At 46.7% G+C, this 26,555-nt stretch overlaps 1 protein-coding gene across 1 annotated transcript; it reads left to right on the forward strand.

Moving 5' to 3' along the window:
- Positions 1-760: 760 nt before the first annotated feature.
- On the forward strand, positions 761-26,555 carry TKTL1 (transketolase like 1). Its single transcript, XM_043570132.1, has 13 exons — positions 761-964; positions 5,211-5,328; positions 9,453-9,550; positions 10,936-11,127; positions 11,208-11,335; positions 12,562-12,755; positions 17,178-17,342; positions 19,782-19,938; positions 20,300-20,430; positions 21,802-21,885; positions 24,082-24,178; positions 24,311-24,430; positions 25,704-26,555. Exons 1-13 carry the CDS (start codon positions 828-830, stop codon positions 25,874-25,876), a joined length of 1,794 nt encoding a protein of 597 aa, XP_043426067.1. The 5' UTR covers positions 761-827; the 3' UTR covers positions 25,877-26,555.

The following is a 26,555-nucleotide window of genomic DNA, read 5'->3' on the forward strand; positions in this document are numbered from 1 at the left end:
GAGCTCTGAGGGAGCGACGTGCGGGGGCAATCGGCACGAGGAGGGGCGGCGCGCGGAGGGAATCCGCACGAGGAGGGGCGGCGCGCGGAGGGAATCCGCACGAGGAGGGGCGGCGCGCGGAGGGAATCGGCACGAGGAGGGGCGGCGCGCGGCGGGAATCGGCACGAGGAGGGGCGGGGCGCGGAGTGCGGAGGGTATCAGCACGAGGCGGGGGCGGAGCTTGGAGAGAGCGGCGCGCGGCGCAAATTGGCGGGCTGAAAGGCCCGCGCTCGAGGGCAGTTGACGCGCTCGCAGGCGACGCGCGGAGGGAGCAGTGCGCGAGGCGAATTGGCGCTCGGGAGGGGGGCGGAGCTCGGAGGGGGCGACGTGCGGGGGCAATTGGCACGAGGAAGGGCGGCACGCGGAAGGAATCGGCACGAGGAGGGGCGGTGCGCGGAGGGAGCGGAGTGCGGTGGCTATCAGCACGAGGCGGGGGCTATCAGCACGAGGCGGGGGCGGAGCTCGGACACAGCGGCGCGCGGCGCAAATTGGCGGGCGGAGGGACCCGCGTTCGAGGGCAGTTAGCGCGCGAGGGGGCGGTGCGCGGAGGGAGCAGTGCGCGAGGCGAATTGGCGCTCTGAGGGGGCGGAGCTCGGAGGGAGCGGAGCTCAGAGGGAGCGACGTGCGGAGGCAATCGCCACGAGGAGGGGCGGTGCGCGGAGGGAGCGGAGTGAGCAAGAAATCAGCACGAGGAGGGGGCGGAGCTTAGAGCCGCACGGCGCCGACTCATACGCTCCGTGGACCCGCTTCGCGGCATTCGGTCCTCAGACGCCGAAGAGTTCGCAGCTATGGCAGACTCTACGGTGAACACTGTGACGGCCGAGGAGGAGACCAAGCCTGACTGGAAGACCCTGCAGATCTTGCGAGACATGGCTAATCGCCTGCGCATCCATTCTATCAGGGCTACCTGCGCTTCGAGCTCCGGGTAAGGTTCCCCCGTCAGAGGCATCGTGGCGGCCGGCGCGTGAGGTGTAAGGTAGTAGTTGGGAGGTGGGCGGGCAGGCGGGCTCGGTCGTAGAGGCCCCGTTTGGGGCCGCGGGGGGAGCATGGACGGGCCCGCGTGGCCGGCGGGTCTGCGCTGGGGGGGGGGGGGGGGGAAGGGAGCGGCTCCCGTGGTCTCTCCCATTGAGTAGCAGGCAGCCCAGAATCTTTCGGGGCCGGCGGACGGCCTCCGGCCGAGTGGGAAGGGGGCGTGCGGCCGTGGCGTTGTGTGTGGGCAGCTGCCCTCGACGCCGGCGTCCCGGACTCGAAAGCGAGCCGCGGAGAAGGCGGCGGGTGAGTGGGAGCGGCTTTCCGGTCCCCTGGCGTGTGCCAGGACGGGTTTGTGCGGTCGCGGTGTGGTAGCTTTTCCGTGAGGCGCGCGGGCGGCGGGACGGTTCGCGTTCCCCGGGAGCCGTGCTCGTGCTTGAAATTCACCAGTGAGGCCGTCGGGGCCATGTTTTTCTGTGCAGAGAGGTTTTTGGCTCCTGGGTCAGGCTGCTTCTTCTTTTTTTTTTTTTTTTTTTTTTTTAACGTTTATTTATTTTTGGGACAGAGAGAGACAGAGCATGAACGAGGGAGGGGCAGAGAGAGAGGGAGACACAGAATCGGAAACAAGCTCCAGGCTCTGAGCCATCAGCCCAGAGCCCGACGCGGGGCTCGAACTCATGGACCACGAGATCGTGACCTGGCTGAAGTCGGACGCTTAACCGACTGCGCCACCCAGGCGCCCCCAGGCTTCTTCTTAGTCACGGGTGTATTTCAAATCTCTACTTGGTCCTTAGTGTTCTTGAATTTTCTGCTTCTAGAAGTTTCTCGGCTGGTAGCCGATTTGTACAGTTCTCCGTAGTATCGTCTCTTCCCTTTTACGTCTGTAGTCTGTATGGTTGGTAGTACTGTTTTTGCCTTCATTTTAGAAATGAAACTGGTGTTTTCGAATCAGTAAATTTTAAAGTTAAAATGTCTTCGTTTTAATTTTGGTCATGCTCTTAAACAACTAGCTTTTGTTTTCATTGATCTGTTCTACTGGCTTTCTTGGTCTCCATTTCTGTTCTAATTTTTTATTTTTGCTCTAATCTTTATTACTCTTGTAGATTCGGGTTTAATTTTGCTAGTTCTTATGTTGTAAAGTAAGGGCTTTGATTCTTTGATCTTTAGGTCTTAATGAAAGCATTCATAGTTGTAAATTTCCTAGTATGGCTTTTGTGTCCCATAAAGTTTGGTGTGCTGTTTTCATATTCCAGGTATTTTTTTAAGTAAAAAAAATTGGGGGGGGGGAAGCTCGCCGGCGGGCGGGACGCTCGGGGGGGGGGGGGGGGGGCGGCCGCACGCAGGCCCTCATAGGGGGAGGGGAGGGGGAGGAGAGAGGGAGCGTGTGCATCTTAAGCAGGCTCCATGCTTAGTGTAGAGCCAGGTTCAGCCAGATCTCAGGACTTTAAGATCCTGACCTGATCACGGAAATCAAGAGTTGGGCTCTTAACGCACTGCGCCACGCATGCGCCCCTCCAAGTATTTTCTAATTTCACGTCTTTTGACATATTGGCTGGTTAAGAGCGTGGTATTTAATTTCCACAAATGTGTGGGTTTTCCAGTTTTCCTTCTGTTAGTAATTTCTAACTTCAACAGTAGTGAAATAAAATACATTCCACGATCATCCCTTTTTTCAAATAAAATAATCTTTTCAGGGGCGCCTGGGTGGCTCAGTCGGTTGGGCGTCCGACTTCCGCTCAGGTCATGATCTCACTGTCCGTGAGTTCGAGCCCCGCGTCGGGCTCTGTGCTGACCGCTCAGAGCCTGGAGCCTGCTTCGGATTCTGTCTCCCTCTCTCTCTGACCCTCCCCCATTCATGCTCTCTCTCTCTCAAAAATAAACATTAAAATTTTTTTTTAAATCTTTTCAATACTGAACTATGGTATTAAGATTTCATAGATGAGTTTAAGAACTGCGTATTTGGGGGTTTTTTTTTTTTACTTTCATTTTGCTTCATTCGCCTACAGAATTAACAATGGTTTGCATTTCTTTAAGGTATCTAGCAATTTTTGTTTCTTAAATTTTTTAATATGTAACAATTTTAAAATTCCTGTCCTCCACTTATGGAATACTTGTGAGGCAAGGTGTTTAAGTCTCTGCTTTGTAATTGTGAAGTTTGAAAGAAGACATGATTAATACATGTGAGCTGGGCCTAAAATCTTTTCTGAAAGTTGAGGCAGGGGTTCTAGAGAGTTGGTTTTGTTCCCCTGTCCTGTCTCCTCTTCCCTTCTGGATTAATGGACTGGCTGGACTCCCAGGCCAGCTGCTCTCTAAGAACAGCAGTTACTTTGGATTTCAGTAAGGACCTCCAGTTACTCCACCGTGAGAAACTTGGGTCTCACCGTTCACTTCCTAAAAGAAAATCATTTTAGGTAGTATGTGATCTTCGCAGTGTTGTTTTTTTTTTTTTTTTAATTTCCAGTTTTGAGATAATTGACACCTAGTTTTCTATAAGTTTAAGGTATACAGCATGGTGATTTATGTATATTATGAAAGGATTACCATGATAAGTTTAGTTAACATCTATGTTATATACATAGAAGTTTTTTTCATTGTGATGACAACTGTTAGGGTATACTCTCTCAAATATACTATATAGCAGTGTTAGCCGTGGTCATTATGCTGTACCTTACATCTCTGGTAGTTATCTCATGATTGGACACTTGTACCTTTTGACCACCTTCATCTAATTCCTCCCTCCCCCATCCCCTGCCTCTGGTAGCCATAAATCTGATTATCTCTTTTCCTAGGAGTTTGGAGGTGTTTTTGTTTTTAGATTACACATGTGAGTGAGGTCAGCCGGTATTTCTTTCTCTGTTGACTTATTTCATTTAGGATAATGCCCTCAAAGTCTGTCCATTTTGTCACAAATGGCAAATAGCCATTTGATATACGTATCACATCTTTGTTAATGGACATTTGGGTTGTTCCTATGTCTTGGCTGTTGTAAATAATGCTATGGACAGATTGATGCAGATTTTTTTGACATAGTGTTTTCACTTCATTTAGATATATTCTCAGAAGCAGAATTGCTGGATCATATGGTAGTTTAATTTTTAATTTTTTGAGGATCCTCCATACTGTAAATTAGTTGCACTAATTTACAATCCCACCAACAGTGCACATGAGGATTCCCTTTTGCCCACACCTTGGCCAGCATTGGTTACCTCTTGGGTTTTTGATAGCCATTCTAACAGGTGTGAGGTGATACCTCTTTGTTCGTTTTAATTTGCTTTTCTCTGATGATTAGTGATTTTGGGCATCATTTCACATGCCTGTTGGTCATGCATATATTTGTGTGGGGGGGGGGTTCAGGTTCTTTGCCTATATTTTTACCTAAGTTTTTTTAGGTTATTGGGTTGTATGAGTTTTTCTATGTTTTGGATATTAACCCCTCATCAGATAACATGATTGGCAATATTTTTCCTGTTCTGTAGGTTGTTTCACCTTGTTGATGGTTCCTTTGCTGTACAGAAGCTTTTTAGTTTGATGTAGTCGCCCTTGTTTATCTTTTATTGCTTTGGCTTTAGCTGTTCTATCTAAAAAACAAGGATACATGTCGAGGTTTCTTCCTATGTTTTTTTCTAGGAGTCTTAATGGCTTCTGGTCTTACATTTAAGTCTTAATTTTTAATTTCTGTGAGTGAACACTAGCATTATAGTTTCATTTTTTCACATGTGATCTCCAATTCGCAGCGCCATTTATTGAAGACTGTTCTTTCTGCATTGAATATTCTTGGCTTTCTCGTCAAATTCTAGTTTCTCATACATGCATGGGTTAATTTGTGCTTCATGGTGTTTTTGATCAATGATCTCAAAGATAAATTCAAATAAGTAAAAGACTACTCAGGTGCTGATAGTCACCAGATGAACTTGCCCCAAGTATACAGGTACTCCATTGATAGAGGGGGAGCTGGTCTTGAAGATCTTGCTCTCCACAGGGAGAGAGGTTATGAAGTTACTGGGCCTTATAGCATCCTTAAAAGCCATGAACTTGGGAGGCAGTGGCCCTGCATCCCTTTTCCTTGGCTGGATTCTTCCATGCCTGGGAGAAAGGACTGCTGCTTCTAGTCTGAGAAGCCTGTGTAATAACAGGTCTCCTTGTGCACCGGGTCCCTGGTGAATCACCTGTGAGAAATGACCTGTACCATGTCTATCTTTAAGCCATCCCACGTCCTCCAGTAGTGCTGCTGAGGTCATGGCCGTGCTGTTCTTTCACATCATGAGGTATAAACAGGAGGACCCGGAGAACCCAGATAATGACCGTTTCATCCTCTCCAAGGTAAGTCCCCACAGGAGCCCAGAGCCTGCCCAGTTGCTTCTTAAAAGTCATTTTCAAAGCCACCACGTGGCAACAAGACTGGAAATGGGCTCTGTTTATTTTTTTTGGTTCTTCTTTGTTTGCCTAATGTCTTGTATCTCTTCAGTCTGCTGTGACAAAATAACTACAGACTGGGTAGCTTATAAAGCATAAAAGCTTATTTCTAGTAGTTTTGGAAATGGAAGTCCAAGATCAAGGCACCAGCATGGTCACTGCTGGTGGGGGGTCCTCTTCCTGGTTGCAGATTTTTCATTGTATTCTCACATAGAAGGGGAAGTAGTCTTCTTAGGCCTGTTTTACAAGGGCACTAATCCCATTTGTGAGGGTTCTGCCCTTGCAACCTTATCACCACCCAAAGATCCCCCCCCCCCAACCTCCTGATACCACTTCCGGCCTTAGATTTTCAACATCAGCGTTTTGAGAGGCACAAATATTGAGACGATAGCGCCTCGTAAAGATTTAAGAGATGTTCTAGCAAGGATTGCAGTAGTGGAAAGGACGCTTATGGCAACTGGCCACCCTTCCTTTCCTTTGTTGGTGCTCTGCCTTATGCCACCTAGCACTAAAGCCCCCCCCCCCCAGGTCCCCAGCAGGGTCATGCTCCCATCTTCTGCCACCTGGGTAGAGATGGGCAACATTAGTGGATCTATGTTGAGCTCAAGGAAAATTGAGTTGAATTTGGAGGGATATTCCACCTGACAGTGACCTTTATTTTCTATTTCTCAGTAAATTTGACCCGACACAATGGGAGGATTTTCTCGTTACACTAGGTGTAGCACCAGGTATCTCATGACATTGAGGGGCAGGAAAGGGGAGTAATATTAAAAGCAGGGTTGATCTAAAAGAACAGTTCTTTTGATGTCTGAAAGTTTGTGGTGTTCTGAGAGAAACATTTAAAACACAGTCGGCGTGTACAAATAGAAACCTCAGATCTGGGTAGTGGGTGTTAGTTTAGAGAATAAAGTCAGAATATGGGCATGGCTGAAGTACCTGGGGTCATATTTATGACCCATGTCTTGGTGTCTGAAATGTAATTTCAAATGAGGTTTGGCGAAAGATAAAATTTCTGAGCATGTAGTGTAGAAAAAGCAAGATGAAGCAAAAGTGGTCCTTTAGCAACAAACCTAGGTGAAGGGTACATGGGATTTCGTTGTACTATCCTTACAAGTTTTCTATAAGCTTGACTTTTGCAATAAAAGGTAAATGGGGGCGCCTGGGTGGCTCAGTGGGTTGAGCATCCGACTTTGGCTCAGGTCATGATCTCACGGTCTGTGGGCTCTGCTGGCAGCTCAGAGCCTGGAGCCTGCTTCAGATTCTGTGTCTCTCTCTTTCTCTACTCCTCCCCTTTCATGCTCTGTCTCTGTCAAAAATATTTAAAATTTTTTAAAGTAATAAATGCAGATGTACAAACAGCATGCGTACACAGATCTCTGGTTTAAAACCTGTAAGATGGGGGTTGCCTGGGTGGCTCAGTTCAGAATTCGATTCTTGATTTCGGCTCAGGTCATGATCTCAAGGTTAGCGAGTTCAAGCCCCACATATGAACTCTCTGCCCCTCCCCTGTGTGTGCTTACTCTTTCAAAACTTAAAAAAAAAAAAATTAAACTGTAAGATGGCTGGATTGTCCTGTAACTGTTGCTGTCTTAGTGGGATAAAGAGGCTTTCTGGCATGCGGTAGCAAGTTGGGCACTGTTCAGCTGCCAGAATTTATGGATTCATCAGATTTAAGAAGCAGGTGAGTTTGGAAGGAAAGAGAAAACACCTAGGAGTGTAGTTCGTCTTGGCATTGGCTGAGAATGGAATAAATGGACTTGCTATGGCAGAGGAGCCACAGTCTTCACGATTGGTACTCCTGGGATGTGAATGTCCGGCACCAACAACTGCATCAGGAGGCTCACTGTTAAGACCTGGCAGTATCGGTATTGCTGATTATGAGGTACTGTGAAGGCTTCTGGGGAGGTTTTTGTGATCCCTGTATATCCACTTCTATCTCACCGTAGGGCCTTGTTTTTTATCAGCTGTTTCTCCAACCAAGCAGGCCAGAGAAGTAACCAAAAGTTCTTTTTGTAAACTGGTTCTTCAAGCGTATTTTGTGCCAGAACAAAGGTAAGAAGTGCCACCTGAAAGAGCAGTCTTTTCCAAGTGTGCATAGATCGCACCTCGTATGCATTCTATTCTAGCTCTTGCTCCTCCCCCCAGTTGTGAGTGTATCCCCCCTTGCCACAGTGTAAGGGTTCTTGGGGAAGGTAAGGGAACCCATGTGGGGTGCCTCCACCATGCTGAGCATTGTGCTGGTGCTTGCCAATCTTCTTAATCCTACAGTCTCCTGCTGGCTGAGGGGGACTCTTTAGCAGAACTAGAGACATCAGGAGAGACTTCAGTGGGATGGTTCTGCAGGGCTAGGAGTACAAAACAGAGGGAGTCTCTGGGCGCACAAAAGTGTGAAGAAAGCTAAGGACAGTTAAGAGCCCTGGACGGAGCACGACGAGAGAAGGATCAGAGACTAACAAGTACCGTTGGCCCATCCTTGGTACAAAATACCTCATTCTTTGCTTGAATGGAGGGGACATTTGAGTGGAGGAGGAGTCAGACAGGAAACCTGGGTAACCAGCATGTTGGATGGGCTTGAGCATCCCGGATCCAAGGGAAGTGAGGGTGGGAGGGTTTACCAGTTGAAACAGGTAGTCCAGGAAAGCCTCGAAGCTGACATTTGAGCAGAGATTGGGGGGGGGGGGGGCGGGGGGCGCGTAGTGAGAGGGAACTGTGTGCCTGTTTAGACTCCTGCACTTGGGGGATAGGGAGCTGTGAGTGCTAAGGCCCTGAGGCAGGTGTATGCCCAGGGCATTCAAGGGATGCAAGAAAGCCAGGGCATCCAAAGCGATGGCAGGAGAGAGTAGGACATTATGGGGGCTGGAGGGTGGTGTAAGAACTTGGACGCTACTTGGCACGAAATAGACCTTGGACAGCTCTCTGCAGGGTGAGGAGTGGACCTAGGTTTTGACAGCCTCCCCCTGGTGGCTGTGTTGAGAATAGGTATGGGGGGGAAGTAAGGAGGTTACTGCAGTGAGAATTGAGATGTTTGTGGCCAGTTTAAGATGGTGGCAGGGGAAGCAGTGAATAAGTTCAGTGTGTCTTCGGAAGCTTGGGACTTTTGACACTGCCTTGTGGCACTCAGAGGGCATTATCTTTATGGATAGTAATAGCCTGTGCATAGACACAGGAGGAGGGGAGAGGAAGCAGTGGTGTAAAATGATTCATCTCTGGAATGAGCACTTACAGATGACCGCTTCTGAAATCTCATTTGACCTGAGTTTACAAACCAGGGAAATTGTAATCTTCAATTGGGGGGGCGCAGGGCACAAGTGAACGAGGGGCAGAGAATCCCATGCAGGGTCCACACTGTCAGCACAGAGCCTGAAGTAGGGCTTGAGCTCACCTGATGCAGGACTTGAACTCCTGAACCATGAGATCATGACCTGAACCAAACTCAGATGCTTAACCTACTCAGCCACCCAGGAGCCTCCATTTTCTTAAAATGTTTATTTTTGAAGGGGAGAGAGTGCAAGTGGGGGAGGGGCAGAGAAAGAATCCCAAGCAGACTCCACAAACTGTCAGCACAGAGCCCACCTCGGGGCTCAGTCTCACCATGAGATCGTGACCCAAGCGAAGATCAAGAGAGACACTTAACCAACTGAGCCATCCAGGCACTCCGGTGTTTCAGAACCCGCATTCTCCAAAGAGATTGAACATCTGGTTTGTGCAGGACTACACGAAAGGCTTTGTGAAAATGGCAAGGCTCATGCTTACATTTTCTGCTTTGCTCTTAGGCTCTGTTTAGGCTGCTGTGTGAAGAAATTTCCCTTCTCTATAATTCCACAGGTCCAGCTGACCTTGGATTACCTATGGCTCCCCCTGTGTTTGTGATGTTGAGACTTGGGGTGCTATGTGGGTGTGGTAAAGAGAAATCCACCCCAAAGGGTGGGAGGGGCCGTGCCAGAGAGCAGCCTGTGCTCCATGCTGGAAGTTGGACTGATAACTTGTGTCCTGCAGGTATGTCTAAGTTCATTTGGTCCCTTCTCTTACAGAGGCTGTCATTTGTTGATGTGGCAACCGGATGGTTTGGGCAAGGACTGGGGGCTGCTTGTGGGATGGCATATACTGGCAAGTACTTTGACAAAGCCAGGTAAGGCTCTTATCCACTGTTTACCTGTCCCACCACACCCCTCAGGCACTTTGGCTTTACTTATGGTTTACTAGTTTGGGAAGACCGTGATTGTTTAGAAAGGTCAGGTTCCCAAGTGTTCTAGCAGTAGAGAAATTGTGTTTCTGTAAACTGTTCTGGCTTTTCTGGTTGGATTCTAAGTGCTGCCTGTAGCGTATAGATTGGTTTATTTCTGTTGCTCTCTAAGAGTGACTTGTTTGTGTTTTCCAGTTCTCCTGAGCCTCCTTATAGAGCTAGTAGCTGGTGCATTTGCGACTTGTTGGGCCCCATTGTATGTTAATAATCAAAGAGTTCCTTTTTTAGAGTGGTTCCACTAGTGTCTTTCCTACAGGGGTGTATGCCCAACTGCCGCTGATGTGTGAGCAAGATGGGGGTGGTGCTGGGGGTCCCCAGGGTTGGCTGTGTTGGTGTGCATGTTCTCCCGAGATGCACCGGACGTGCCTGAGTCCAGATCCAGTCACATCTTGGTTCCAGCCCAGGTGGCCCCTTTGGAGGCACTTGATTGTGCTTCCTCTACTGCTCAGGCAGCTACCCTCTTCCATCTCCCAGGAGTCTGTTAACGTTTTCATCTCATTATTGCCTGTATTAGTTCGTATCCTGTAATCAATTTTTAAACTTTTTTTTAATGTTTATTCAGAGACCAAGTGTGAGCGGGGGAGGGGCAGAAAGAGAAGGAGGCACAGAATCTGAAACAGGCTCCAGACTCCGAGCTGCCAGCACAGAGCCCAATGCAGGCTTGAACCCGTGAACCATGAGATCATGACCTTAGCTAAAGTCAGCTGCTTAACTGACTGAGCCACCCAGGCACCCCATTAATCATTTTTTTTTTTTAAAACTTTGCAGCGTTTTGGTGGGGTCTAGGTTGTGTCTTATTGGTCTTAACGTTTTTGTGGTTTTGTTGTGGAGAAGTTCACGGTTTACAACAACGTATGCTCCTGAGGTACAGTGTTTTGTTGTGATTGTTGTAAATAAATTTGTTAGATTAGAAATAGTGGTTGTGCTTAAAACGGAGCTTACCGAGAAACTGTATATATGAATGTTGTTTGGGTGTTTAAGGAGCTTTCTCCACATCCCCTGTTGTTTGTGGGTCCCAGAGATGTGGCAAAAGAATGCTAGAATAAGAAAACTAGCCCAAAAATCCATCTTGTGAGGCCCAAGTTTTTTAAAGCTGTGTTTCCTTAGCTCGTAGAGTTTGGACAGAACTGAAAAGAAAAAGTTTTAGGAATGTAATGATGTGTGAAGCAACTATTTCATTCTATTCCTTTGTTTTTCTCCATGAAATACATTTGCTTGAGTGCTCCAGAAGAGCCCTAAGCAGGGTCTTAACCTTTCTTGGCTTGCCCTAGCTACCGGGTGTTCTGCCTCTTGGGAGATGGTGAGTCCTCAGAAGGCTCCGTCTGGGAAGCATTGGCTTTTGCTTCCCACTACAATCTGGATAACCTTGTGGCCATCTTCGACGTGAACCGCCTGGGCCACAGTGGTGCCTTGCCCGTTGAGCACTGCGTGGATGTCTATCAGAAGCGCTGCGAAGCCTTTGGGTAACTGTGTCCTGTTTTATGTCACCCTTTTGCCCCATTCCCCCTTCACCTTGTAACCTAGCCTCCTCCTGGGTTGACAGGTGGAATACTTACGTGGTGGACGGACGCGATGTGGAGGTACTGTGCCAGGTGTTCTTGCAGGCAAGTCAAGTAAAGAACAAGCCCACTGCTGTAGTTGCCAAAACCTTCAAGGGCCGGGGCACTCCAAGTAAGCAAACGTTTCTTTTCTGCTCGGGGTTATTGAAAACATCTGTCTGCACAGCAGTGTGGCAGGAGGAGACTCAGTCTGGCCAGGCAGACATCTGGCTTAGTGCTCAGTGATCCCACCTGTAATGTGCTGGAGGCCCTTGCTCTCCTTGGTCCTTACACGTAGTGGGTCTGGTTAGGGTTGGAGGGGAAGCCCAGACCCCCAGCAAGTGAGCAGCGATTTTTCCGTGTGCAGGAGGGAGTAGCTAGGAGGATAGTACATTAGAGGACTGGCAGAGAGCGATTTGCACAGAAGTGCAGAGTGAGAGAGAATGCTATTATATACGTGAACAGATATGCAAATAAGGGCATGTACACTTGCCTGTGCCCACACTCTCTGGGAGGACACCTACAGACCTGGTAATAGTGGCACTCCTGGAAAAGGTACCTGTGGAACTGAGGGTCAGGGAAGGAAGACGGGGTTTTGAAAGTAGTCTGGCAGATTTCAAAGCTGTACCTGAAGTCATTCAAGTATAAATAGTTGCAGAGGGTGTGATTCCTGCTTTGTTTTAATATCTGTGCTTTAGAATAAAACTGTTTCATGACTCTTCCTTCAAATACAGTCTTACTGTGGTGTCCCCAGTTCAGTAAATGACCACTTGACCAGTTTGCTCCTGGGAGAATTCTGGGTATTATCCTTGCCCTCACCTCTCCCTTATGTGCCCCCTACATGCAAACACAGTCTGTCATCGATTTGGATTGATTCGGGTTGATCTCAGATCTGCTTCTTGCTCTCCGTTTCCCATGCTCAGACCCAAGTCATCTCTCCCTAATTATAGTCTCCCCAAGCCAGTCTCCACATGGCTGCCATGGTGGTCTTTGTACATTTAAGAGCTCATCAGTCACCTCCCCACTCCAAATTCCTCTGTGGTTTCCTATCTTGATTCTGACAAAACTCAAACTTTATACGCACAGGATCCTCCATGGTCCACCCTGCCTGTCTCTCCAGCTTCCTATCCCACACTCACCCCTCCATTCACCAGCATATGGGCCAGTGCCTCCCCCCAAGAGCCTCTGGGCCTTTTCAGGCTGTCCTCTGGGGCTGCAGTACCAACTCGGGCTCCCGGTGCCAGGTTTTTATTCTTGTGAGTCCTCAGCTAATATCTTTTCCATAAGGATGTCTTTGAGATGATCTAACAGACGCTCCATTATGTACTTCTGGAACAAATGTCTTTTATTTGGTTGCAGGTATTGAAGATGCAGAAAATTGGCATGGAAAGCCAATGCCAAGAGAGCGAGCTGATGCGATTATCAAACTAATTGAGAGCCAGATACAGACCAACGAGAATCTTGACCCAAAACCCCCTATTGAAGACTCACCTCAAATCAACATCCTAGATATAGAAATGATTTCTCTACCTGCTTACACAGTTGATGAGAAGGTAGGCAAACTGTTCTCTGCTTTTTTTTTTTTTTTCCAACGTTTATTTATTTTTGGGACAGAGAGCGAGACAGAGCATGAACGGGGGAGGGGCAGAGAGAGAGGGAGACACAGAATCGGAAACAGGCTCCAGGCTCTGAGCCATCAGCCCAGAGCCCGACGCGGGGCTCGAACTCACGGACCGTGAGATCGTGACCTGGCTGAAGTCGGACGCTTAACCGACTGCGCCACCCAGGCGCCCCTTTTTTTTTTTTTTTTTTTAAATACCCAGGACTCTTCATTTACTCTGATCTCCATGGATGAACCAGTTATTAGATTGCATGACATTTAACTAAAGGTTATATGCAATAAAAATAGGTTTATCTTCTCTTTTACTATTTCTGATTTTTATTTCAAACTTCAGTCTGAATATTCTTACTAGTCAATTGATATTTCTAAGTGTCTAGTGCTGTGTAGCTTTTGCTTGCAAAATTGTGGTGTGGCAGTCTACTCTGTGTGAAACTGCCACAATTCTGTGTCTACTCTAAGAGTTGGGGCCTGGCTGGCCAAGGTTTCAAACTTACCCCTGGATTACAGAAAGAAGTAGGTCAATTCATCAAAGACCAATTCTTCAAAAAGGAAACAGACTAGGTATGAAACCCTGCCATAATAGCAGACCCCAAATAGGCAGAGTCTTCAGGACCAAAGAAAAACAAGGTGATGAACCCAGAAGGAAAGAATTTTTTAGCCTTCGTTTATTTATTTCGAGATCTTTAGAGTGTTGCTTATGTTTTCTTAGCCTGGTAATATGGGTTAAAGTGAATTGATTACACCGGAAATTAGGGGAAAAAAAAAAAAACAGAAGAAAGGTGTTAATCAGGAAAATGCACATATTAACGGTATTTTGGCACCACTGTAACTGTTCATACTCTTAGAACTAATAGTACAACTCCTAGGAATTTATCCGGCAGAACTATCTATGCAAGTGTGCAGTTATGTCTAGAAGAATGAATGTTGGGGCACCTGGGTGGCTCAGTTGGTTGAGCATCTGACTCTTGATTTCAACTCAGGTCATGATCCCAGGTCACGGGGTCAAGCCCCACATCAGGCTCAGTGCTGAAAGTAGAGCCTGCTTGGAATTCTCTCTCCCTCTGCCTGTCTCCCCCCCACCTTAAAATAGGTAGTAAACTGATTTCAGCATTGAATGCTTATGGAATTGGAAAAACCCAGCAAGAGGCTGAGTTCACCCCAATTACTAAATTTTTCAAGTTGTAAAGCAGCATAAAATCGTTTTTGTGTAGAAAACCTTCAAAGGTGGGGGGCATCATATATTATTAGAAACCATTGGAAAGTGCATTTGGAGAAATGACACCAAATTGAAGGTGGAAGGTGGGATTTTGAGAACTTTTTTTTTTCTTAGTTTATTTTTTGAGAGAGAGCAGAGGAGGGGCAGAGAGAGCAAGAATCCCAAGCAGGGCACGAAACTGAAATTATGACCTGAGCCAAAATCAAGAGTCCAACGCTTAACTGAGCCAGCCAGGTGCCCTTGAACTTCCATTTTTTTTTTTTTTAAAGAGGTTATGTTTTTTATGAACAGGAAAAAATTAAGTCCGGTTCATAAAAAATGAATGAGTTTAAAAACCAAGTCAGGGGCACCTGGCTGGCTCAGTCAGAAGAGCATTAGCTCTTGATCCTCAGAGCTAATAAGTTCAAGCCACACATTGGGTGTAGAGATGACTTAAAAATAAATGGACTTTAAAAAATGGCGTGCCTGGGTGGCCCTGTCAGTTAAGCATCTGACTCTTGGTTTTGGCTCAGGTAATGATCTCCTAGGTTTGTGGGTTCAAGCCCCATGTTGAGCTCCACACTGACCTTGCGGAGCCTGCTTGGGATTCTTTGTCTCCCTCTCTCTCTGCCCCTCTCCCACTTGTGCTGTCTCTCTCAGAATAAATATCAAACAAAACTTTAAATCAAGAAACAGGACTGCTAAGACACTTCTATTAGATTCTTGATCTAGAGGTCTTAAACCTAGAGCCCTCTTCATACTTCGCAGTGAAGTATCTCATTAATCCGCCAGAGTGTCAGCCCCACTCTGGAAGTGTTAGCCAATGAGGTTAAATAACAGTAAAAGACTCCCTCCTGACTAGGAGGAAGGCAAGCCTCTCATCATTTGTAGGTGATAAAGTTGTATGTCTGAAAAACCCAAGAGAATCAGCTGGAAACAGTTATAAATAAGAGTCCAGGAAAAGAGCTTGTATCAAAACTAATATATGGGGGTGCCTGGGTGGCTCAGTTGGTGAAGTGTCTGACTTCAGCTCAGGTCATGATCTCGCGGTTCGTGAGTTTGAGCCCTGCGTCAGGCTGTCTGCTGTCACTGCACAGCCTGCTTCGGATCTTCTGTCCCCCCTCTCTCTGCCCCTCCTTGTGCACGTGCTCTCTCAAAAATACTCAAAAAATACAAAGATTAACTCCTTTTTTATATTAACAAAACAGATGATTTTTGTAATGGCAAGAAAAACTAAAAAACTTAAATATATAGGAGCTATATTAAGATACTTTTAGGGGCACCTGGGTGCCTCAGTTGGTTAAGTCTCTGACTTCATCTCAGGTCATGATCTCGTTTACGGGTTTGAGCCCCATGTTGGGCTCTGTGCTGACAGCTCAGAGCCTGGAGCCTGCTTCAGATTCTGGGTCTCCCTCTCTCTCTGCCCCTCCCCCCTCACACACTGTCTCTCTCTCCTTCAAAAATAAACATCAAAAAAAATTTTTTTTTAAAAAGGTACTTTTAAAACTGTAGCCCCAAAAGAAACCCACATGCTTTGTATATATGAGATGCTCAACAAATATCTGTACATAGACCATTCCTGAAAAGATGCTACACAGACTCGTCCTTTCTGTCTGCCTCTGGGCAAGGGACTGGGTGGATGGTAGACAGGTGAGCAGGGAGAGGATGGCCTCTTCACCCAAGGCTTTCATAACTTGAATTTTGTACTACGTACATGAATTGTTTATTTTTAAAGATACGGGTTTAGAGAAATGAACACAGACATGAAGAGACCAACCTTTTTCTTTAATGACTTTATTGAGATATGACTATATATAATCCATCCATTTGAAGTACAATTCAGTGGTTTAAAGCATATTAACAGAATTGTCCAGTTATCACCACACTGTCTTACAGCATTTCCATCACCCTCAAAAAAAAAAAAACAAAAACCCATGCCCATTAGCAGTCACCCTCCATTTCCCCCAGCCCCTAGTAACCACTTGTCTACTTTCTGTGAAATTGCCTATTCTGGACATTTCATATTAAATAGTCATGTGTGAACCTTTTGTCTGGCTTCTTAGCATGATGTTTTTGAGGTCCATCCCTGTTGTGGCAGTACAGTATTCCATTTTATGAATATACTATACATTTTGTTTACGCATTCAATCCTTGATGGACATTTAGGTTTTTTCTACTTTTATGGCTGTTGTAACTGCTGCTTTGAACATTTGTGTGCAAGGTTTTGTTGAGATCTAGTTTCCTCTTGGGTATATACCTAGGAATAGAACTGCTGGGTCACGTGATAATTCTGTTTGACATTTTGAGAAAATGCCAAGCCTTAATTTCTAGTAGAAAAACTCAATGTTGTGAAAATGTCAATTATCCCCTGAATTCATAAACTCAGTTCAATCTCAGTATCCTAATGGAATTTCTTGTTGGTATCATGATTCTAAAGTTCTATGTTTTAAGGGGTGCCTGGGTGGCTCAGTTGGTTTAAGCATCCAACTTTTGATTTTGGCTCGAATCATGATCTCACAGTTTGTGGGGTCCGGCTCCGCACTGACGGCAAGGAGCCTGCTCGATGGGATTCTCTTGCTCCCTCTCTGTGCCCCTCCCCCACTTGTGTTTTCTCCCCCTTCCCAAAATAAACTTTAAAAAAAGTTCTCCATTTTTAATTTTTGCACTGTGCATTATCAGTTTTATAGTTACAAAGTCACAGGCGTTTGCATTTTGGGAAATTTAAGTATTTTGATAAACTTCTGTGAGGGGTGCCTGGGTGGCTCAGTTGGGTAAGCATCCAGCTGTTTCAGCTCTGGTCATAATCTCACAGTTCATGAGTTCGAGTCCACAGCAGGGCCTGTGCTGACAGTGCGGAGCCTGCTTGGGATTCTCTTGTCTCCCTTTCTCTCTGCCTCTCTCTCAAAAATAAACATTTAAAAAAATTTGTCTTGGTAAACTATATGAATGGGGGCAGAAGAATAAGTTTTTTTGAGAATTGCTACCCAGTGAACCAAGGATGGGCTTAAGATTGGCTAGCCATCCATTTTTGTGACACAAAAGGAAATTATTGATGAATTACAAATTTGCTTTCTTCGTTAAGACAAAAGACCATTTGTAATCCACAAAATTTCACCTTCTAAATCTGCTCTAGAAAACTCTACCATTTGATTTTTCCAGGTAGCTACTCGGAAAGCATGTGGTTTGGCGCTGGCTAAACTGGGCCACGCAAACGATAGAGTCATTGTGCTGGATGGTGACACCAAGAACTCCACCTTCGCAGACATATTCAAGAAGGAGCACCCTGAGCGCTTCATTGAATGTTTTATTGCTGAGCAAAACATGGTGCGTGTGCTATGGGTGTTCCTCCTGGGTCTTCTCATTGACAGTGGCCTGCTGGACACAGGAGGCCAGCCCCGAATTAGTTTTTCTTTCCGTTTATAAAAGCAAAGGTACTAGAGGAAAAAAATGGCTCTGAGGAAGCAAGACGAGAGTAGCTAGGCAGTTTGTGGGGTAGCTTCCAGGACTGCTAGGATTCATTTGGAACAAGTAGTATTTATCAATTTTTTTTGATTGCCAGGTTTTAAAAATAAGTTTTTCTGTAGAATCCAAATTTCTGGATTCTCTTAAATAGGAAGATCTGTCAGCACCAAGATGGCATTACCTCCTGCCACCAGTTGGCTGGAACTAAGCAGGGGCCCCCTTTAGATGGGTGTCCACAGCCAGCTGGCCATGTCCCTGCCTCTGGCCACCCTGCACTTTCATTTATGGTGCTTCTCTGGGCCTGTTAGTATTAGAATTTAAGCTACCCTGTTAGGTAAAGTAGATCGTTAGAATCTGTAAGCATAAATACGTTTTTCTCTAGGTCTCGTTAAGTTATTTCCATTTTGAATGGAAAAAATACAATCCATCATTCTCCAAATTGAGTCTCTTATCAGAAAGCTTGCTCCCCATCTCATTGATTCCTTTAGTTAACAGCCTTCAGCATATACTCTGTACTGATGGGTTCCCACAGTGGGAAGAAAATTAGTAAAACTGCAGCTAATAAGTAGTATCCAATGCCATGTCGAACCTGGTGGCTATGCTAGGAATGTAACCGGGGCCAATCAGGGATGGTCTCTCAGTTGATGTGACATTTAAGCTGAGATTTAAGTGATGAGTCGTGCACAGATCTGGAAGACAGCATTAACAGCAGAGGGGACAGCTATCTCTGCAGCAGGCCAACATTTGAACCATCTAGGGAGAAAAAGTGGCAGCATGGTGAGTACAGGAGGAAATTGGCAAGGTCACCAGGGGCCAGATCATGTGGTGCTTTTACTGGCCACTTTCAGTATCTTGGGTTCTTTTGCAGTTTACTGGGAAACCACATGATATGTTTTACAAGGCCCTGCAATGTGAAGAATAGCTTGCTGGGGGGCAGGGTGACAGAAGATGGGGACTTGGGCCAGGTTGGAAGTAAGTGGACTCATCTGGAATCTCTTTGGGAAGGAGAGCTAACAGGATGCCATAAGGGTGGGTGTCAGGGCAAGAACCAAGGCTGGCACTCGGGGGTAGGCCAGAGTGCCTGGGAAGTGACACCTCTCTCTACCCAAGATGGACACGACTGGGGGAGAAGTGGATTTGGGGGCATGGGAGCTCTGTTTGGGCCCTGGGGGGGTCAGAGTACTGGTTGGTAAGGGGTCAGGTAGTTTGGAGGATACATCAGTTGTCTTCAAGTGTATTCTACGAATGTGTTTTTCTGAACTATGTATTCTTCTGCCTAGTTTTAAGATAAAATTTAAATTCTTGTTACAAATTTAAGTAGTTAACAAAAGATAGTTTCCCGTGTATTGAATTTGAGGCACTTTAATACTCAAATTATCCAATTAAAGATCACACAAGGACTCTCCTTAGTTGTCAGAAGCATTTCTATCTCAATTCTTATTGCTATTCTATTGCCCTAACTTTTTTTTTATACATGAAAGCCTTTTTATTGATAACCTGGAAGAGGCTGGGCAGAGAGTAGGAAGTGGGAAAGTGAGGATGGTATGAGAAGTTTTTTGTGAGGGAGAGCCCAGGTGAAGGGTGGTATCTGGAGGGGGAGGATGAGGTGGAGGTGGAGAGGTAGAGATAGAAGATACGAGCATATATTCGAGTGGTGAGAGAGTAACACGAGAAAGGGGCTGGATCCATGAGGGGAGGGGATAACTGCACTGCTGGAGATGCCCTTGAGGACTCAGGAGAAGCGTGAGATTCAGCATGGCAGGTGGGCCAGTGGACCGTAGGTAGGTGCAGGTACCCTGTCTCCTAGCCAGCAGGTGGGTGGTTGGGGGCTGATGGGAGAGCCTCTGTTGTTCTCTTCTCATTTCCCAGGAGATGCAAAGTGAGGGTACCATGTGAGGGAATAGGGAGAAGAGTGCAGAAGGGGACCTGCCAGGACTGTGGGGAGGGAGGCTTTGAATGTCCCAAGCTTTCCTGTCTTCTCTTCCCTATCTTCCTGATTTGAAGGAGCCAAGTCAGTGCCCCAATTCCTGTTATTTTCTGGAAGTTTGGGGGACATCAGGGGTTTGCCAGATTTCGGGTTTGCCCAGCTACGTGCCTGGGGAAGGATGAGGTGGTGGGAATGTGGAGTAGAGATTATCCTGGGACACACTGTGCACTGGGGAAGGGGAAAGGAGGGGCAGAGTTCAAGCATTTGTTTTCCCTTTCACTATTGTGGTTTTGTTTTCCCAAGGCTTCCACATTTTAATTTTTTTTAAATAGGCCAACTATTCTAAGGGTGTCTAATTCACCTTTTTATTGCAGGTGAGCGTGGCACTGGGATGTGCCACCCGTGGTCGGACTGTTGCTTTTGTCAGCACCTTCGCTGCCTTTTTGACCCGAGCATTTGATCAAATCCGGATGGGAGCCCTTTCTCAAACCAACATCAACCTTGTTGGGTCCCACTGTGGAATATCTGTTGGTATGAGTTCTCAGTACCAGCATGTTTTGTTTTGCTTTTAGAATTTAAGGGTTTTTTTTAATGCTTATTTTTGAGAGAGAGTGGGGGGGGTGCAGCAGAGAGAGGGAGGCACAGAATCCAAAGCAGGCTCCAGGGATCTGGAAGGTCAGTTAGGATCCTAACCCACAGTGATGTCTCGTGGGAGACATGTAGCAGTTAATTATGGCATTATATTGGCCCAAGAATTGGACAGTTTTGTAGGGCTCAGCTACAAGTGTGGGCCCTCCCCCCATGGAAATAAGCTTTTGTTTATCCAGCAGAGGGCAGGTTCCCAGTTGGCCCTTGACCATGCATTTTTGGGCCGTGGCTTTTGCTTTCTCAGGTGAAGATGGCGCCTCCCAGATGGCCCTGGAGGATCTGGCCATGTTCCGAGCTGTTCCCAACTGCACTATTTTCTATCCAAGTGATGCCATCTCAACAGAACATGCTGTTTTCCTGGCAGCCAATAGCACGGTATTTTTTTATTATTATTTTTGAGAGTGCGAATGGGGGAGGGGCGGGGAGGCACAGAATTTGAAGCAGGCTCCAGGCTCCAAGCTGTCAGCAGAGAGTCCCAACAAGGGGCTCGAACCCACGAACTGTGAGATCATGACCTGAGCCGAAGTCAGACATTTTGACTGAGCCACCCAGGTGCTGCACTAAGCTTTTTTTTTTTTTTTTAAGGGGACACTGTTTAAGACGAAATGTTTCTGGGCTCTGCTGCTAGTTTGATACCGATGATTGGGTTTTTCCCATTTTCTCAGTGTAAAGATCATATTTGTTATAGAAAATTTGGCTGTACGATTCCTTTAAGAGACAGAACAATTACCCCAAAAAAGTGATTGAGCATGTAGAACATAAACATGATCACGTTGTAAAAGACAGTACAAAAGGACACGGAACAGCTGACGGCCCATATGGGGCAGGGCTCAACACGGCGAGGAGAGTGCTCTGGGCACTCCAAGGAAAAGGGGGGCTGTCAGCAATGTCCTGGGAATGGGCTCCAGGAGGGATCAGTGATGTTGGCCTTAGACACATCCTATGCTGTCACCACCTCATGACATCCAGGAAGCTGGAGAGTGACCAGTGGGTGGCCAGTGTCTCCACTGTAGACCTCAGAGTCCCCAGCCCAGGTCCGCCCTCCGAAACCTCTTAGAAGGGCAGGAGTATGAATTGTGCCCCACTTGCCCTTTCGCAAGTCTCCCACAAGGGCTCAACCTAATTCCTGTCTAGAACCCAGTTGCAGGGCAGGCTAGAGGACAGTCTGAACCTTTTCAACTGCTCCACCTAATGGTCAACAGACTCCCCTCACCACCAGCCCTGTGCCCACCCATGGCCCTGCATAGGCAGCCCTGGGCATGGTGGGATAGAACCAGTGTTCCTAAACTAATAGTTTATGATGTATAGTTTTTTAAAGAATGAAATATTACGAACTATTATGGCAAAAATTGTTTAACGTCGTGTTCTGGGATTTTTATTAACCATGAGTCCGTGCTGTGGCCTGCATTTGTGTTCTGCAGAGAAAGAACAAGTCCATGGGTATGTGAGAAAGCTTTCCTATATCACTGAATGTGATAGCATAGAAGGCTTGTCACTGAGGGCATCTGCCAGGGTCCTACGTAGGTTTTTGCCTGGCTTGGTGTAGTGATCTGATCAGGTGCCACCTGATGTGTTTGCTAGTAGTTGTATAGATGTTTATCCTCTGCTCCAAAATGTGTGCTTTGTTTTTAGTGAAGAGAACTGTTTAGCTGTCTTCCCCCCTCCCTTTTAAAACAAGTTTATTAGTTGGAAATTTAGTTGTTTTTTTTTTTTTAACTGTAGCTCTGGTTTTAATTTACGCCCTAGGGGATATGCTATATTCGGACCAGCCGACCAGAAACTGCAGTTATTTACACCCAACAAGAAAGCTTTGAGATCGGACGGGCCAAGGTAAGATCTTAAGTCCTGTAGTGCCTTCTAGTATCATTTCATGTGGAGAGATCGGGTCTAAACCTAGCACTAGGTATTCCTACAGTCAAGGCTTGATCCTTTCTTTGCTCTAGTTTAAAAAAAGTTCCATTGTGACCTTTACCTGCTTTTCCTCAGGAAGGAGCATTCTACCAGTATCAGCCTAAGCAAACTTTTTCCCTTTCCAAATGGAGTCTCTTCTTTGTTGAACTCTTAAAGTGGTAACAACTTAAAGGTCCTTGAGTTGTTGGGGTGTAAATTACCACAGCCTGGAGCTAAATGAAATAGTAAAACCAATTTCAAATGAATAATGTGTCAGGTTTGGGTTTTGCAGATCCAAGCCAGAAATAAAAGGGAACATGAATGTCTTGCCACTGGCCATTGTGTGGCACTGAAGTTGGTGGGATGTGGCCTTGCCCATGGGCCTGATAAAGGCTAGCATCACTGGGCACTTGCTATCTTCTGTGTTCTTGCAAAAGCCCTAGAAGCACAGATTGGTAGCAGCCCTGTGTTGTAGGTGAGGGGCTTACTACGGGTTCACAGCAGCAAGACCAGGATTCAGACCAAGACATTGACCTGGTCTCTGTTGGGGGCCATGTATGTGCAAAGAACAGAACCAACAGCGTCTGGGGAGAAAATAAGTGACTCTGCTCCGCCACCTGGAGAGCAGAGCTCGCAGATGTTCTGACACATTTCCTTCCTGCCTTTCTTACGGCGTATATGTATGCTTTATGTAGTTGAGATCATATTGCAGAAGAAAGTTTGTATGTTTTAAGCTTTTTTGGAATGTCATTCATACTTAAATGTGTGAAAGAGCACTAGCCAGTGTTAAAGGAACAACAGGTGACATCTGACTTGATTGCTAAGAACTAAGCTGCTGGAGAATTCATAGTTTGTAGTGCTCAGAAGGACTGTGTCTGAGTACTGAATGGCTTTAGTGCTGCAAAAAAGCGGGCATAACCAAATGTTCGTGACCTGCTGCTGGGTAGCTTGCCAGCACTGAATGAGAAAGCCGCAGTATTCATCTTCAGTGTTAACCACAGGTTCTGTTGTTCCCCTTACTCTCCCGTGGAAACTCAAGGCTGAATGTCCCTGAGGGTGGAGGTGGGGGGTCTCGGTGAGTGACCTGTAATTTGGCAGAGCTTTCTCATAGCTTGTCTTCTTTGTCCCCTAATATTTGCCCTGTCCTGACACAATGAAGTACATTTCCTGATGGTAAAGGATGTGAGTTAAAATGCGTGTGATAATGTGCGTGGCATGGATAATTCAAGGGCTAGGTTTTGCAAGGGGGGTGTGCGTTATGTATTTATATGGACGTATATGAAAAAGTTAGGATATTCTCAAAGAATGGGGTGGCTTAGAAGCCCTGAATGTTTGTACTGTCAGCAGTGCTTAAGCTACCAGGAAACCTATACAAAAGGATGAAGTGCAGAATAGTTCCAGATGCCTTTGGTTGGGTGACTTTGGAGGAAATAGAAGTCTATGGAAAAAAAGGCCAGGCCCCTGTCCTTGCTTACAGAATAGCTAGTGGGTGAGCATGTAGGCTTCGATGTCAGATGGGCTTGGCTGTTTGCCTCAGCTCTATCCTGAGCAAGTTCCTCCCACTCTGAGGTTTGCTTTCTCCAGCCACAGAATGAGCCCTCTAATGCGTGGGCTTTATAGGGCACTTGGACATGCAAGGTGCTTTGCACAGAACATGTCGTAAATGCCCCCAAATTATCTCCATTGACGTGTTCATCGTCAGAGTCCAGTCTGTGTGCACGCCCCAATGAGATGTTGCGGGTGGTCCAGAAATAGTGCTGTTACAGACCCTCTGTGAGTGTGAGTCTGTGGTCTGCAGCATGTGTCCCATACAACTTGTTTCTGGCCCTCTGCCTTTTAGATCCGATTTGAAGTCCACCTTCTTTGCTAAAGGGGCATTTTGTTATTCTATAAGAACTTAGTGATTTGGCACCATGTATATCATGAAGCATGATAGGTGAATTTGTAAAGTGAATATGAAGTAGGATTTATCAAAAAGTGTCATTTGTCAGTGTGTTGATGCAGCTTTTTTTATAGTGAATTATTAAGCAGTAAAATTGGTAGGATCAGGGAAGAGCAATATAGCAGAGTGTTATCTTTGAGATGTGCTCGGTGCATAGTAACCACGGCTTTTTTGTTCAATGGGCGTAATACCAGGTCCTCCGCCACAGTGTCAATGACAAAGTCACAGTTATTGGAGCTGGAGTTACACTGCATGAAGCCTTAGCAGCTGCCGAAGATCTTTCCAAGCAAGGTCAGTTGATGGTTGGTGAACATTGAAGTTTAAGCTGGGCAGAGGTAGGACTTGGGCTGCTTCATGTGCCCCAGTTGGTCTTTTTATTCTAAGTCAATTTCACACATAAACCTGGCTATTGCGGTTTTCCAGATATTTCCATCCGTGTCATTGACCTGTTTACCATTAAACCGCTGGATACTGTCACCATCATGTCCAGTGCAAAAGCCACAGGTGGCCGTATTATCACAGTGGAGGATCACTACTCAGAAGGTATGTGCAAGCCTTTGAGGGTCATGTTGAAAGTCTGCTTTGGTTAGAAGTGTTCTTGTTTACCATGATGGGAAGCGTGACCTGCTTCAGGGTGTCAGCCAGCCAGCCACTCATGCAACAGTCTTTATTACTGCTCTTTGCAAGTATATCATCTTACGGGTCTCTTGCCCACCTACACCAGCTCCTCGCGGAGGGCAGGTGGGGGGCATGCCCATACTCATTTGTGTGGCCCGGCCACAGTGCCTGGTCCCCAGGTGGCTTAGTGGCAGCACAAAGGAGTGTCTGTAACTCTCTTGCGGGCAGGAAGGGATCATAATGAAAAGCTTCACAGTTGCTCTTGAGTTTTGAATGATTAATAATTTGTTCCCCTCTCAAAATGGGAAATAGTGCCTTGCAAGCAGAGAATGTGGCAACTGCAAAAAAAAAAAAAAAGTGCATGGCAGGGAGAGGGAGGGAACTGGGAATGTCAGGTGGGGCACATGAGGGAGTGGAGAGTTGCATGTGTTCCTGTATCAGGGGCCCCAAGAGCACCCACCCCACCCCACCCCCTCCGCATGATCACTGAGCACTTAATGGCTTTAGTGATCCTCTGGAAGCACTCTGTGCTCTCACAGCTGAGGTTATTATGAGGAGAGAACACACACCAGGACCCGCAAGGACAGAAGACACAGGTCAGGGTGAAGGACCCCACGTCTTGGGCTCCCTTCCTCCCTTCCGTGGGGGGACCACTGAGTGCTCTCCCTTCTCCAGCAGTGACAGATGCGTCCCTGGAGACCAGCGAACCCACTCAAGACTCCGCAGCATGGGTCTTATTGGGCACTGGCCACTTGGGCCCCCTCTGCCGGGCACACAGCAAAGCAGGTGTTCCTGGGTACTCGCACCAGCCCATTGCCCAGGTGTCACCTGAGGACCAGCCTTGCAAGCAGCCTTGCTGAAGCTGGTGGCCTGCTGGTCATTCTTTTCTGTATGGTTTATTTGTTGGCATAATCGTTTTGGGTTTCCTGACAGCTTTAAGTATCTCAGCTTGCAGACCCCCGCATCTATGGAGCCCCAATTGAGCTCCTGTTGTAGTGGGGCTGGGAGGAATTTGGAGACCCACAGTTTCGAATGAGACTTCTTTTGGCTAGCCAGAGGGTGGCTGTTGACGTGAATCAATGGCTGCTGAAGAACATTTTTCCCTAGGAGCCAGCAAATTCAAAGGCTTCTATACCTTGAGGCTTTAAGGCTGACCAGCTGCTTCCAGAACAGAGCCTCATGTCTCTTGTTTCCCCAGGTGGCATCGGGGAGGCCGTCGCTGCAGCTGTCTCTATGGAGCCTGACATCTTGGTCCATCAGCTGGCAGTGGCAGGAATCCCTCGGAGTGGGAAGCCCAGTGAGCTGCTAGATATGTTTGGAATCAGTGCGAAACACATCATAGTGGCTGTGAAATGTATGTTGATGAACTAAAATAGCTGTTAACTTCCGACATACTACCGTTTAAATCTATACTGTTGTGCTTTGTTTTTAAAAGCAAAGCAAGTTAACTACCTTAGGCTATAACTACATATGCAAGTGTAACACTGATCTTTTAGTCATTATATAGTGTGTTATAAGGTTAAAAATAACAGAGGAGCTGACAAAACAACCACCTAATATGAAGTTTTCTGAGAGGACAACATGTAACTGAATTGGGCATCAGCTAGTGTAAATTTCCCAAATGTGTGTAGAAGTGAAGAAAGGCAAATTGAACCGTGCACTGCAGTCCCTCAGGCTTGGGACACTGTAGCACCCTGCCACACCCCGCTGTCCGAGTTCGAGAGTTTGTGCGCTGCCATCCTACCTGCAGCTTCCCGGGTCCAGTGGGACTGTAGTTGCCCTGCAGTGTCCTCCCGGTGCTTCATTTCATCTCCCCTCCATGGCCCGACGCAGAGGCCGCAGAGCAGCGGCAAAATTTCTTAGGATGTCCTGTGCTGCTTGCCGAGGGGACCCAACTAGTTCTAGTCCCCACACTGCACTCCCTTGTGAGGTCTCAGAAATGTCTCATTTGTCCAGTGCCCAGACCAAATCTGATAGCTCGATTGCATTCCTCTACTAATACTTGTTACTGTTAATACTAGTTACTGTTAATAAAGCATTTTAAAAAGCA

The sequence above is a fragment of the Prionailurus bengalensis genome, chromosome X, assembly GCF_016509475.1.
Source record: "Prionailurus bengalensis isolate Pbe53 chromosome X, Fcat_Pben_1.1_paternal_pri, whole genome shotgun sequence".
Lineage (NCBI taxonomy): Eukaryota > Metazoa > Chordata > Mammalia > Carnivora > Felidae > Prionailurus > Prionailurus bengalensis.